Source organism: Rhinichthys klamathensis, unplaced genomic scaffold, assembly GCF_029890125.1.
Source record: "Rhinichthys klamathensis goyatoka isolate OS25496 unplaced genomic scaffold, OSU_Roscu_1.1 h1tg000196l_1, whole genome shotgun sequence".
NCBI lineage: Eukaryota > Metazoa > Chordata > Actinopteri > Cypriniformes > Leuciscidae > Rhinichthys > Rhinichthys klamathensis.
Window position 1 is genome coordinate 8,123,064 of NW_026606722.1, and position 14,309 is coordinate 8,137,372.

The window sequence follows — 14,309 nt, forward strand, 5'->3', positions numbered from 1 at the left end:
CCTGTCAGAAACTGTCCCGAGGTCAATCTTCCACAGAAATCATTTAGTTGTAGTTAAACTTGGTAAAAAACAGTTTGAGAAACTAAGCCGGACGTAAATTACAAATTAAAACCGCAATTTCCTCAAACTAACCACACAGAGCAAAGTGTGAGCTAATTACAAAACCGACATGCCTTCGCTCCAGTTTCTCTCTTATACGGTCAAATTCCATATATTTACTGGCTTTTCTGATTAATTCTCAAATAAACATCTTAAATATACATTATTGTGATAGATCTTCCATGATATTAATAAGCCAAAGGCCACATTTCAAACAAGTATTAATGCTCTAATGCTAAACTTAGCGAGAATAAGTTAGCCAACGGAAAACTGTTTAACCAGTTGAGAAAACCTGAAGATATTTCAAAAACTAACATATTATATTTGAGTTTGTTTGTCAGTGTTGTTTCTTCAGGGGTTTTATGTACTCCATGTGTATGATGCAATAACCACTCCATAAAATCAACAAGCCTGCCTGTTAAACATTTACAACTCACCAAAAATGTAATTTTCAGTCTTTATTTACGCACCCTCAGTTCCAAACTTCTATGCTGATTTTCCACCCACAACAAACAAATCAAGTAATTGAACTCTCAACATGTTCAGATTAAATGTTTTAAGAACTAAACGGCAACTTAATCTTGCATTTCATTACCGAACCGAATGCATTAAGTTAGTCAATGGGCTATTTTTATGTTTTTGAAGCTCTATTAACAGTCACTGAATTGAAAATCGATGTGAAAAATCTTTTCAAAATAATAACAGCATACAGGTTTGGAACATGAGGGGGGAGTAGTTTCTTTAATTAAATAAAAATGTAAAAACCCAATGGGAAGTGTTACGTAAACAAGTAGTTATATCCGCTTTCATCAGAAATCATCATACAGAGCATTTCTTTGTACACCATTCAGTTTTTGAAATGCTCAACTCTCTTTCAGATGAAGAGCGATGGAGACATCCGACTGAGGATATGAATAAAAGAGTCAGATATTGCAAGGAATGTGAGAGTCGACACACAGAGTGTATCCCTCTCCTGTCCTTTGTGTGTTTGGCTGTATGATCTTTATTTAGTCTTTGTGCAAAGTCTGGTTAAGGTGCAGGTAAAGTGGTTTCTTCGTCAGGAGGTTGAGCTTTTTCCTCTTGAAGTCAGTTGGTTTCTTGTACCTAAAACCAGATTGCATTGCATATTAAAGGGATAGTTCACCCTAAAATGAAAATCAATTCATCATTTACGCACCCTGGTGTTGTTCTAATGTCGTATGCCCTTATGGACAACAGAAGGAGGATTATAAAAAAGAAAGAAAAAAAATGTCCCGCTCGCACTCATCATTACAACAGCAGTGAATAGCGACCGGCATTAAGCTTTTAAAAATGACAAAAAAGTATCACAGAATGATCCCATGTGACACGTGTCATATATTTAAAGTTGCGCAGACCGAAGCGCCCGCGCCCTCAGATCACTTGGACGTGGCTGTGTTTACAAGAGGTAAAAACGATATAAATACTGTTCGTTTTCTCACACAAACCGCTCGTTTCGTGTCTTAGGCCATCAATGTGTACTTACATTTACAAATCATTAAATCATGTTTAATTTGGACTTCTCTGTGCATGCTCTTTGAGGTGGTGACCATAGACCTGCATTATATGACTGACAGACAAGAACGGTTTGACCTAAAAATATCAAAATTGAAACTACTGCGGAAACAAAGACACCTACATCTTGGATGCCCTTGAGGTAAGCTAAAACATACCAAACATTTATTTTAAAGTGAACTATTCCTTTAAATATTCTCCTTTTGAGGTCCAATAAAAAAAGGGGGGTATACGGCACTAGAACAACACCAGCGAAAGTACATCATTTAATTTGAACTATTTTTAACTATTTGTCTGTTAGTTAAATGTAGGTACGGTGTAGATGCAACAATCTGGAATAACTCATCTTGTACTCACAATTCTATAACAATGGGACCTGGTTTGATTTCATCCATTTCCATGAAGGCAAAACACTTAGTGCTGGTGAACCTTTTCTTGGGTTTGTAGTGTTTGAATTCAAAGAAAATAGCTGTACCTACAGAAGAGACACATGAAAATGACCAAGTGCAAAAATATAGTGTAATGTTGACACCTTACAATAAGGTTTCATTTGTTAACTACATAATTTACCATGAACTAACAATAAAATACTTCTAAAGCATTTATGAATCTTAGTTGTATCTGGACCCGAGTTAACATGAATTGACAATGAACAGCCGTATTTGTATTAACTAACATTATAGATAATTGCACATTGTTTAGTTTATTGTAAATTGTTACCAGTGTATTATATATCATACACCATCTTAATGTGATATCCAAAACATGCGCGACTGCAACAAGCAATGCACAACGACTTCTTCAGTTACGCTTAAGAGCAAAGTGAGACCTTTCGGTAGTTTTTCTAGATGTTTCTGGATTTCCACTTCCACGCTAAAATGAATATACGTGTCCTCTTTCCGCGTGGCCACTGGAGTCTCCTGAACTGGATTCAAGTCTATACCGTTCAAATCTGGAGAAGGAAACAGAGAGAATACGTAATAGAGTGTCAGGGCAGTAAATCTGAGGTTCAGAAACGCTGCTGAGCTCTACCTTTAACACTGACTGTGATGTACGGGTCGATACACTGTCCTGCATCTTTCAGACCGATCTTCTCTATCGCCAGCGTGAGCAAAGTCATTCCCGGCTCCGAGGGTAACCGTGGCAACAGAGTACCTGTCAAAGACGTCAAACTTTCATTAAAACCATCCACGAATGAGAATTTGTTTGCTTATTAACAAACTAAATGGATCAATTGGCACTGTTTAAAGACTTAAGTCGTAAGTTTTTAATGTTGTTTATATGTCTATGTGGTGTTTTTAATAAGCTTTAAGACACACCATGTGTAAATTCATAAGTCGACAGCATTGCTGAGTATTTTCTGCTTAAAACTGCAGTGAACCAAAGACAGTCTCAAAAACACGGTTTGAAATCGCTGGTGTTTCTGACGTCACAAACGACCTTGTAACCAATCAGATCAACATGTGATCGTCAACCATTGGATCTCTGAGCTGGCTGAGTGAGTGGAGGCGGGGCTCATTTGCATATTCATAGAACCGCGTATACTAAATGAGGCAAGGGTGTCGAGTTACACGACATTTTAAGGCATGATAATTTTTTTTTCAAGGAAAAAAACGTTTACACATGTCATTTAGGTGATCAAAGATGAGTTTTAAGGGATAAAATTATTGACTACAGGGGGACTTTAAATGTTTCTCAGGAAGTAGGCCATAAAGGAAGTAGGCCATAAATATAAAAATCGTTAAGGTCATCTACTGTTTACTCCTATTCAGGGCCGGCTCTGTAAATCTGGGGGCCCTAAGCAGGATAATTTTGGGGCCCTGCCTTGCAGTAAATAATGGAGTATTGCCACGGCAAACCAGCAACTGTATACAATCTATCCCCAATCTAACAAATCTTTAATAAAGTTGTTGCATATACTACAGGTGTTGCTGGAGTCTCGATCTTTGAACTTCTTTTCCCTTTTCCACACTTTAAAAAGAGAGAGAAGTTGGACCAGTAATTTCTTTGCTTCCTTTTAAAGTGATTTAAATATTCTTCTTTTTTTCTGCACCCGATGGATAGACTCGTTTCATTTTTGCGGTCATATTTCCAAGTCCAGGGAAGACAACGATCTGACACGGTTGGTTGACTTAAAGCTGCTGTAGGTAACTTTTGAAAAAATGTATTTGCTAAAACTGTCATTATGTCCTGACAGTAGAATATGAGACAGATAATCTGTGTAAAAATCAAGCTCTTCTGGCTCCTCCCAGTGGTCCTATTGCCATTTGCAAGAAATACACGCTCCCGGTCAGAAACAACCAATCAGAGCCAGGAGGAATGTCTTAGCAGTGTCAATCACGCTCGTGTACGCGCTGATCACACCCCTCTCTTGCACAGCGCGAGCCGTCGTTCAAACTCAAGATTGCCGGCGAGCTGCAGCTGTGCTTATGACGGAGAAACAACCTAAACTGCCAATTCTCGAGTGACACCTGTTCATAAAACAAAGAGGTAAAAGGAAAAAGACTGATGACGATAAACAAGCGAAAAAGAAAGAATTACACAGAGCCCATTGACTCGTGTCAAAACTCTAGCCGCATAACATGTAGATAAAATGCAGAGAGCATAACAGCAGAGAGCAAGGGGGTGGGACCTGTAAGTTGTGCTTGTTCAAATTTTCAGGCTAAGTCAACGTTTTCTCAAAACTCCCTACTGCAGCTTTAACGCAGTGGTTCTCAAACTTTTTCGGTCATTCCCCACTTTGGACAAGGGGGAATTTTCAAGCCCCACTGCCCCCATCGCCCTAACACAATGCTAATGAAAAGCTTAAAATATTCCAATTTATTGAAGTAACAAGTAGTATCTGAATACAAACTAACTATCTACATCAAATTACATAACAGCAAGTTCAAAAATAAAGAAAATAATAGTGCAGCTGTGTCAAGATGTGTATCAAGTTCAAAAATAGAAAAGAAATAAAAGTGGCACTTTGCAATCTGTTAAAAAAAGAAAATAAGAGAAATCCATTTGGCAAGACAGGTCTATTTAAAAAAAATCAAAATAGACATAACATAGGCTGCTGTGTTTGATATGGGATTAAAATGATGGGCAGTATATGAGATATAAACTAGTGATTAATTATTTTAATATTCCTTTGTTCCGATCAGAGCATGAGCGGAGAGCGCATTTCTGAATATTCCTCGGCTCGCTCATTCCGGCGCTCAGGGTTGCGCGCTCAACCCTGCTGGTTCCAAAATATGTGGAATAAGGGCTGCCTCTGACTAAAGTTTTTTTCTAGTCGACTAGTAATTGTTTAGTGGACAAATCGCCCCTTTATATTGATTTAATAACTTAAATAGGATATACAGGAGTGTTCTAAAGCCGCACTCAAGCACACGAACCGGCATAAATAGGCTAATGATTATGAATGTGTAAAAAATAGCAAGGAGACATTTAATTGTTTATTAATAAACTGGTGTTTTCTGCGTCGTTCCAAAGATTAAGTTGATGAAGTTACAATGCGGACTCGCCATGAACGAATACAGATATAAAGGCATAAAAAGGAAAATTTCCTCCCGTTGGCGCGGCGCACCTGTCACGTCTCTATTCCCATAGACAGTAAAAGAAATGGACACAGCGACCCCGTTGATTTCAACGAAGAGAGTTGAAGCCCAACATGGGCACTCACTTCCTGATAGCCAAGCGTTCTGCGCAGGCTCAAACTGAGCTTGACGACGTAGTTGTCACGTGAGCAACCGTTCTGACCTTCTAGTAGCTATGCCGGGACAAATCTGAATTGAAATTTGAAACAAATCTGTTGTTGAAATATTTTGTCCCGTTGCTTTTATGAACTCTATCTATGGGCTACGGGCCAAAATTAATGGGAGTCAATGGGATGCTAACAGCAGGTGATAGCCAGCTACAATGGCGGCCCCCGGAGGCAGCTTCAACTTCCGGCTGATGGATTACCCCCTTGTCTATTCCCCACCAGTGATGGCGCGCCCCACACTTTGATCGGCGACGCCGGCGACTACCATCTGTAGTTAGGGGGCCCCCTAGTGGCGGCGGGGCCCTAAGCAGCCGCTTGGTTCGCTTAGGGAGAGCCAGCTCTGCTCCTATTACATTTAATATTGTAGTAACAGAGCCAGGGTTATTATCTTTAACTGAAACTGAAGCCATAAAAAAATATCCGTACTTGAAATTAAATACACATTAACTAAAATAAAACATACATTTTTTTTTAACATTTCATTTCAGGCAACATTTCTCATTTTTGTTTAGTTTATATTAAAATATTGTTTTTTATATTAAAAAATTGACTAAAACCTAATAAAAAGTATATAGACATATATATATATATATATATATAAATAAATAAACCACACAAACTTAAACTATAATAGTATATCAATTCTAGTTAGATACTAAAACAACACTGAATGTGAAACGTGAGCTTGTTTTTTTGAGGCAGAAAATCATATTTAAGGCTTATCATTTATGTCCATAGCATAACAATGATCATACGAAGTGCATTAGAAATGCTGGAATTTTTTTTTAATTTTGTTGTTGTTGTTTAAACCGGATCACGATTGTAATTCTAAATAGACAACTAAACAAAACAACATTTAATTTACTAGAGGTTCGTTTTTTTTTTAAATCCGTTTAAGTGAATGATTCAATGACTCACTCAAAGACTTTACTTGTTTCATTAGTGGATGAATTGTGTTTTTGAACGAATCTCTTGAATGATTCAATGACAAATACAGTTTTTAACAGTCCCTTGTCACCACCTACTGGTGGAACGCTATAATCGCTGAAGCGCCATGTTACTTTCGAAAGGTTATATACTCTATATACTTTTATCCCAGTACTTCTGTGATAATATGAATATTTGTAACAGAAATAATGATACTGTGTGTGTGGTTAAAAAGTCTGTTTGTGAAGCGGTTTCATACTTATACATGACAACCGCTCTCTCTGGATCAACACAGATCTGAATGTTCGCTGTGATCGGACTTGTCAAAGCTTTAACAAACAGATTCGAATCGTTGTTCTTTAGGAATGAGATCATGTGGGTGTTTGAAACGAGATCGCAATCTTTTAACTATAAATCGTGCAGCTCTGAAGTGCATAACAATAAGTCCAGCTGAGCGTCATGCACTATGCAGTGATCACCTGGCACCCTTGAAGGGAATGATGGTGTTGAACCTGCTCCAGTACCAGCGTCCAGATCCTCCTCAAAATCAAGGTTTTCCTCCTCACCCGGTGCAAGAATCTTCCTAAAAACACACAGAATTAAGAATTAATAACTGTATCGGCAAAAACATCTGTAAAAAAGAATATTAGTATAGTAAATATTGTGCAGATAATCATAGAGAGTAACAGTCGAGTTCTGAAAGTAAAAACCCAATTCATTTTCTCCATAAGGAAATAGATTTTTAACAATAACATATAAACCTTTAAAGACAGCCCTACTGTGAGCTACGAGGTTGTTAATCAATGGTGTTTGCTTCTGCTGAAGCCGTCAGCCCGCATCATTTCAACTTAGTTTTAAAAGAATCATGTTTAACAGCCGAATTTGTGGTGAAAAACTACATTTCCCATGATGCTGTACAGAAGATTCCACCAATCAGAGCGCCAAAAGAGCTCTTTAGCTCCGCCCACTCCCATGAAGCACTGCGTATATAAAATCAACATTTCTAAATGAGTAGTTTTATATTTCTCTAACATTTTTAATTCTATTATGCTGTTTGCAAAGCTTCATGGGATTGTAGTTCTTTCCCTCGCTAAAGATGTTAAGTTCTTGTACCTTGTCTGATTTTCAAATGCTTTTTTGCTTCAAATCAAAGTTTGTAATGTTATGATTCTCCTCGTCGGCTTGATTCGTGACTTTTTTGAAGTCCCTATGGGAGAAATGAATGGAAGAAATACTTCCGGAACCAAAAAGGGGGCGGGCACTAATGCACTGGACTGACCAATCAGCATCCAGGACCAGAACTATCCATTCCCCGAACGCTGAAGAATTACCTCAAAGGCACTGGTTGGACATCAAAAGGGAAATCTTTGTTGTAAGTCAGAATGTTCTTAATAACTGTAGAGAAACAGAAGAATAGCAGTGATAAATAGATTAAAAAAATATTAAATGGAAGAGTTTATTGTACCTTTACTTAATAATATAAATGATGAACATCTAAAAAAAAGTTTGCATGTGTTTTGTATAAAAAAAACGATTTATTCAAAGGCACAAACTGACACATTTAAATTTCTAAAAAGATGAAATTCTGATGCCTGTATTGTAAATCAATGAGATCTTTATAACAGTATAGCAGATCCTTATACAGGTGAAACCATGATTATGGATTACAGCTTATGAAAAACCCAAATTAAAAATTAGAACATTGTGGAAAGGTTTTCATAGCTGTAAGCCATAATCATCACAATTATAACAAATAAAGGCTTGAAATATCTCACTTTGCACGTAATGAGTCTATATAATATATTAGTTTCACCTTTTAAGTTGAATAACTGAAATAAATGAACTTTTGCACGATATTCTAATTTTTCGAGTTTCACCTGTATAATATGCATATACATATAAAAAAATATCCGTCTTCTCTCTGTATCTCCCAATAATATGTCTTAGTAAGATAATATTTAATGCTTAGTTTTATGATCAAAGCTCTAGTTTTAAAACATAATGCAATAAAATAATGATTGAGAGATGAACAAATAAACCTTCACCAAAAGCCTGATGATCATATTTGATACTCGTGATTTTTCAAAAGAAATTATGTCTGATAATCAAGTAAACCGAAGCTGCTTCAGTGAAGTATTACTAACAATATCAAAGTTATTCTTGTGTTCACGTTTGTACAATTACACTAAAAGTCTAAACTATCAATCGGAGATTGAGTGCGACAGGTTTAACAGCAGTTTTGATCATGTTAGATCATTTATAATATGATACAGTAGGCTTTATAGGGTAAAATTCATTCATATCCACATATTTATGTACATACTGGGTTCCAGTTTTTTCAGATCTTCTAGCTTGAACTCCTCTTGAGATTGTGTGCACTGAGAAAGACAAACAGCAGAGTTAGTTAAGAGAAGATTAAAAACAGCACTGATCATTTGTTTATCATTATCAATTATTTTATTCACAATGTGAGATAATAAACACTGCCAAAAATGCTTTTCTTACTTAGTATTTTTGTCTTGTTTCCAGTCCAAATATCTAAAAATTCTTAAATCAAGATGCATTTACTAGATGAGTAAAATGCCTTGTTTTCAGGGAAAATAAATCAAAATTAAGTGAGTTGTTGCTTAAAAGGAGCTAAATTATCTGCCAATGGGATAAAAAAATGTATCTTCATTCATACAGAAACAAGAATATTTTTCTTATCCCATTGGCAGAACATTTTACTTGTTTTAAGCAACGACTCACTTCATTTTTTATACATTTCCCCAGAAAACAAGAAATAATATTTTATGGCATTTCACTACTTTAGTGAATGCATCTTGATTTAAGAATTTTTAGATATTTGGTCTGGAAACAAGACAAAAATACTAAAAAAAGCATTTTTTGCAGTGAATAATTATGCAGTGCCATAATGATTCATGCAATTTCTTTATCAAAACCACTAATGAACTTTCCTGTCGTCTTTAGAGTCCCAGACAACACTGACCTGTAAGGCTGCACTTCGCATTTCAAGGCATGTTGCAAACTTCCCCAGGGTTTTCTGAAGAAAGAAAAACTAATATTATGAGATAACATCAGAAAGCAGATCTAAAATTAGTTTGATCTCAATTTAAAATATCTAAACTTGCATTTACTGTCATGCTGGGCATTAAAATCACCTTGAGACCAAAATGGACATTTTAGCATATTTTGCAGTATTGCAGTATTTATAATAAATTATTTATCCGTGCACATTATTATTTTTGTTAGATTCATGCACTCTTGTAATCTTGAATCAGAATAACTTCCCCCTTCTCTTCTCTGATGATGTGGGCGGGGCAACCTGTCACTCACATGAGATCATGACCACAGACAAAATCAAGCCCCGCCCACATTTGTTCTTGTTCCAGATGCAGTTTAAGGTATTCGTCACTATAGAGAGCCTAAGCCCCTCCCCTTCCGGTCGACCACCATGGGACCTTATTTCAGAAAAATATTGTATGGTAGTCTGTGGCGAGAGACAATTGTGACAATCTCGATTGAATTGTGCCCTGAATTACACATATGATGTTTGTCCATTTAAAAGATACATTTTAAAGTCAAGAAAGTCGCAGTTTGATGTAAAACTGTTGAGGTATAAGACTGTGAAAATACGTAATTACAAAGACTACAAACCCAAAAGGCGCACATTTACTCTCAATGAATGAAGCTAACTTTACTGACGCTAACTTTACTGACGCTAACTTTACTGACGCTAACTTTACTCAAGCTAACTTTACTCAAGCTAACTTTACTCAAGCTAACTTTACTCAAGCTAACTTTACTCAAGCTAACTTTACTGAAGCTAACTTTACTGAAGCTTACTTTACTGAAGCTTACTTTACTGAAGCTTACTTTACTCAAGCTAACTTTACTGAAGCTTACTCTACTGAAGCTAACTTTACTGAAGCTTACTTTACTGAAGCTTACTTTACTGAAGCTAACTTTACTGAAGCTAACTTTACTGAAGCTTACTTTACTGAAGCTAACTTTACTGAAGCTTACTTTACTGAAGCTTACTTTACTGAAGCTAACTTTACTGAAGCTTACTTTACTGAAGCTTACTTTACTGAAGCTTACTTTACTGAAGCTTACTTTACTGAAGCTAACTTTACTGAAGCTAACTTTACTGAAGCTAACTTTACTGAAGCTAACTTTACAGAAGCTAACTTTACTGAAGCTAACGTCTGTCATTGTTTCTATAGTCTTACGTTATAATCGTAACGTTACGCCGTCATGCCTGAGTGTTTTGTACCAGACTGCACACACACACACGAGCAGCGGATCTCGCTCGTTGTTTCGCTTTCTGGGAGATGTAGTTCATTGAGCGATTTTCACATACAACTAAATGTTACTCTTCTGTTTTATGACAAACTGCGACTTTCTTGACTTAAATAATTATCTTTTAAATTGACAAACATCATATGTGTAATGCAGGGCACAGTTCAGAAGGAATAAAAAGATAAGTTGTCTCTCGCCATCAGGGATGTAGTGGAGGCTAAACGCACGTAAACGCCGTTTACGCACCTCCCAATATTCGGAAATAGCGTTTACCCACCTCCAAAGTGCGTTTATCCACCTCTAAATTGCGTTTATCCACCTCTAAATATCCTGTAGTTCCTAAGACATTTTAAATTAATGTTAAATTAATGTTAGTCGTTTTAGTTTCATATTGTTCATTATTAGTTTCATAGGTTGTTAAACCTAAGACGAACTCTTTCATATTGCGCTGCATTACAGTGTTGCTGACGGTAAGGTTGCGCTGTTGACGCTCGCGCAGCCTCTCGAGGAGAAATCTACACAAATGAGCGCACACACACACTCAGTTAACAACATACTGCCTATAAAAATCTAAATGTGGAGTTTTTATATTTTTAACATATGTTAAGCAACCTCAATTATTTTTCCTGAACACCATCACGATTGAAAATGTGACATTGATTTCCTAAAACAGGCTGTTTTTGTTCTGTTTCAGCAGCGAAAATAGTTCCAAACAAAAATCACAGCAGAACCACAGCGCATCTCACAGGAACACTCGACCTGTTTTCATTACTGAATGATTCAGCATTTTGAACGAATCGATTGAGTCAAAGATTCAATGACCCATTCATTAACATCTGTCTCAATCTTGAATGAATCGGCCGTTTGAACGAATCGTTTGAATGAACGAATCAATGACTCACTCATTAAGACGGTCGCCTGCCGCCACCTACTGGCGGTTTCGTGTTATGTTTAAAAGTAGATCATTCTTTCCAACGTTTCTTATATGTAAATTTAAATCAATTTCATAACATTATTTTATGCATTTGTAATTTTTCAGTGTAAATGATTTAATTTGATCAGCCCCTAGGGTAACAGCACTATAGTGTCTTATTATTCGAAATAATTGAATTTATTGATCAAATTTAGGCATTTAAAATGAAAGATGAAGCATACATTTAATAATATTGGGGGAGGGGATGCCCTATAAACGTGCAGATATTACAATATGGTGATTTAAATATCAAAGCTGATTGAACACTGATGAGAATATTGTTTCAGAATAAATTAACACACACAAAATAAAAATAAAAAATCCGGACGAGCAACTTTTTTACTCGGACAAGTGAATGACAGATTTACTCGTCCGAAGGACAAGCGTATGAAAAGGCTTAATGTCGAGCCCTCCCTATATAGCAATGTCATCAGGATACACATACACCGGTAGGCAGTGGCCCACCTTACCGGGTGACCACGTCGTGGTCCACCAGAATTTATAGTTTACCCACCTCTTTTTTTACCACTACACCTCTGCCCGCCATTGACTACAATATATATTTTTTCCGAAATAAGGTCCCATGAGCCGGAAGCCGAGGGGAGGGGCTTAGGCTCTCTATAGAGAAGAAAAGACTAGCGCAACTTCTATTTCATGCTGACTTTAAAAAAAGTGATTGTCACCTCTGGGAAACACACATACCTTCTGTTCCTCTGTGAAATCATGCAAGTTTGATGACTGCACTTCTTTCTGAAGTTGCCTTGCGAGTCTGATAAAGAAATAAATAAATAAATCACAGTCATAGGTTAGTAAATGACAGAATGTCATTTTAATTTTAAAGGCAGGGATAGGTGATTTGTTTCAGAGTTTTTTTTTTGTTATGTTGGTTGAAAGTCTCTTCAGTTCACATCCTGATAGCAATCACTAAGTTAAGTGGTCTAAATGTATTTATATGTATATCTACCGTACAGGGATATATATATATATATATATATATATATATATATATATATATATATATATATATATATATATATATATAAATATAACCCTCGCAGGAAAATTAAACACTGAATATATTTCCATTCACAACATGTCTCTCTGTTTTATAGCTCATGGTGAAAAAATAAAACGCATCAAATAACTTCAAAATGAAGAATTAAAACATTCGTAAAGAACTTTGTTTACGGACAAAATGCGTGTTCTGGATGAAAATATAAGAATTCAATTTTCTGTAAAAATAAGGTTCATTAGTTAATGTATTTACTAACATGTACTAACAATGAGCAATACATTTATTACAGTATTTATTAATCTTTGTTAATGTTAGTTAATAAAAATACAGCTGTTCATTGTTAGTTCAGTATGCATTAACTAATGTTAACAAATACAACCTTTGATTTTAATAACGCAGTTAATGTTGAAATGAATATTAACCAAGATTAATAAATACTGAAGAACTATTGTTCATTCTTAGTTCATTGTGTGAACCTTATTGTAAAGTGTTACCGAATTTTCTTTGTGGTTTGTGTTGCATGAACAAGTGCACATACATAACTACGTTAAAACCTACAAAGAAAAAGCGAGATTAGAGTGTGAAGAGCAGAAATGCTGCAGCTGTTTGTCTGATGTGTGTGTCAGTAAGTATTGACCTAAATGGCATGAGTTCAGCTTGAGACTGAGATGAGAGCGAAGCCCCGCCCCGCGCTCGAGGAGGGTGTGGCGCGCGACATAACGCAAACAGGCTGTCAAACCTCAACACACTCACTGCATATGATGCACATCTACAACACATACAATCCAACAATGCAAGATCATGCAAAATTAAGTATAAAATGCAACTTTCTGTGATTCCAATGCATCACTTGTCATGCCTTTTTCTATTAGATTTTTTATTTTTTATTAGGAAAGAAAAATTCTATCCTGCTCTGATCCAGAGATCACCAAATACATTTTTTTTTTTTTATCAGAAATGCGCAACTTACATTTGATATTCATCGATGGCTTCCACCAGCTGCCCCCACGAATCAAAGTCCGTGCCCTTTCTAAAACTCGCGTGCCATTTCTGGCCGGTCTTGCTGACATCTGACATCTTCTCGGGTTAAAGTTGCGCGAAGGCTTTGGTTTCTGACATCGCTGGTGGAGTTTTATCTCCAGCGCCGCATTGTTGCGCACCGCAGGGAAACACACTGGGCTCCGGAAGCACCGGTGGCACCGACACTCACCGCCACAGGCCTGATGCGAGAGTGCAACCGAACTACCTGGCCTGCGACTGCACCGGAAGACGCGCCCACTAGTGGCGTTTTCAAAATAAAAGTCATATTTCGACTTCAAGAATAAAGAACACGTTAGAGAGGGATCTTTCGTCATTATATATATTTTTAACTCGGTTGAGTTGTGATAGTAGTGTAAAACTAGTAAGTAATTGCGTTAAAAAAGAAAGTAATTGCGTTATATAAATAAATGTTACTTTTCTTAGTCAGTAATGTGTGATTTATACCACATCCATGTGAATTTCTTAAGCTAAATGTTTTACCAGTGTGTATGTGTGTGAGTATATATATATATATATATATATATATATATATATATATATATATATGTATATGTATGTAGTATATGGCGTAAATTAGTAGTGTCAAATCGATTAATCGCGATAAATCGCATCTAACATAAAAGTTTTTGTTTATATAATGTGTGTGTATATATATATTATACACACACACA

General features: G+C 36.3%; 1 protein-coding gene across 1 annotated transcript; it reads right to left on the minus strand.

The window, feature by feature from the left end:
• Positions 1–918: 918 nt before the first annotated feature.
• On the minus strand, positions 919–13,862 carry aida (axin interactor, dorsalization associated). Its single transcript, XM_056262840.1, has 10 exons — positions 13,568–13,862; positions 12,285–12,351; positions 9,297–9,350; positions 8,631–8,685; positions 7,639–7,702; positions 6,787–6,890; positions 2,665–2,787; positions 2,462–2,584; positions 1,990–2,107; positions 919–1,203 (listed from the first exon to the last, which is right to left on the minus strand). The coding sequence occupies exons 1-10, from the start codon at positions 13,672–13,674 to the stop codon at positions 1,107–1,109; spliced, it is 912 nt and encodes a 303-aa protein (XP_056118815.1). The 5' UTR covers positions 13,675–13,862; the 3' UTR covers positions 919–1,106.
• Between the last annotated feature and the right edge of the window lie 447 nt (positions 13,863–14,309).

Coding starts and splice junctions, on each gene's coding strand:
- aida (XM_056262840.1), bottom strand. CDS start 13,674: ATGTCAGATGTCAGCAAGACCGGCCAGAAATGGCACGCGAGTTTTAGA. Junction 12,352..13,567: donor GCCATCGATGAATATCAAAT/GTAAGTTGCGCA, acceptor TTTCTTTATCAG/ACTCGCAAGGCAACTTCAGA. Junction 9,351..12,284: donor ATTTCACAGAGGAACAGAAG/GTATGTGTGTTT, acceptor TTCTTTCTTCAG/AAAACCCTGGGGAAGTTTGC.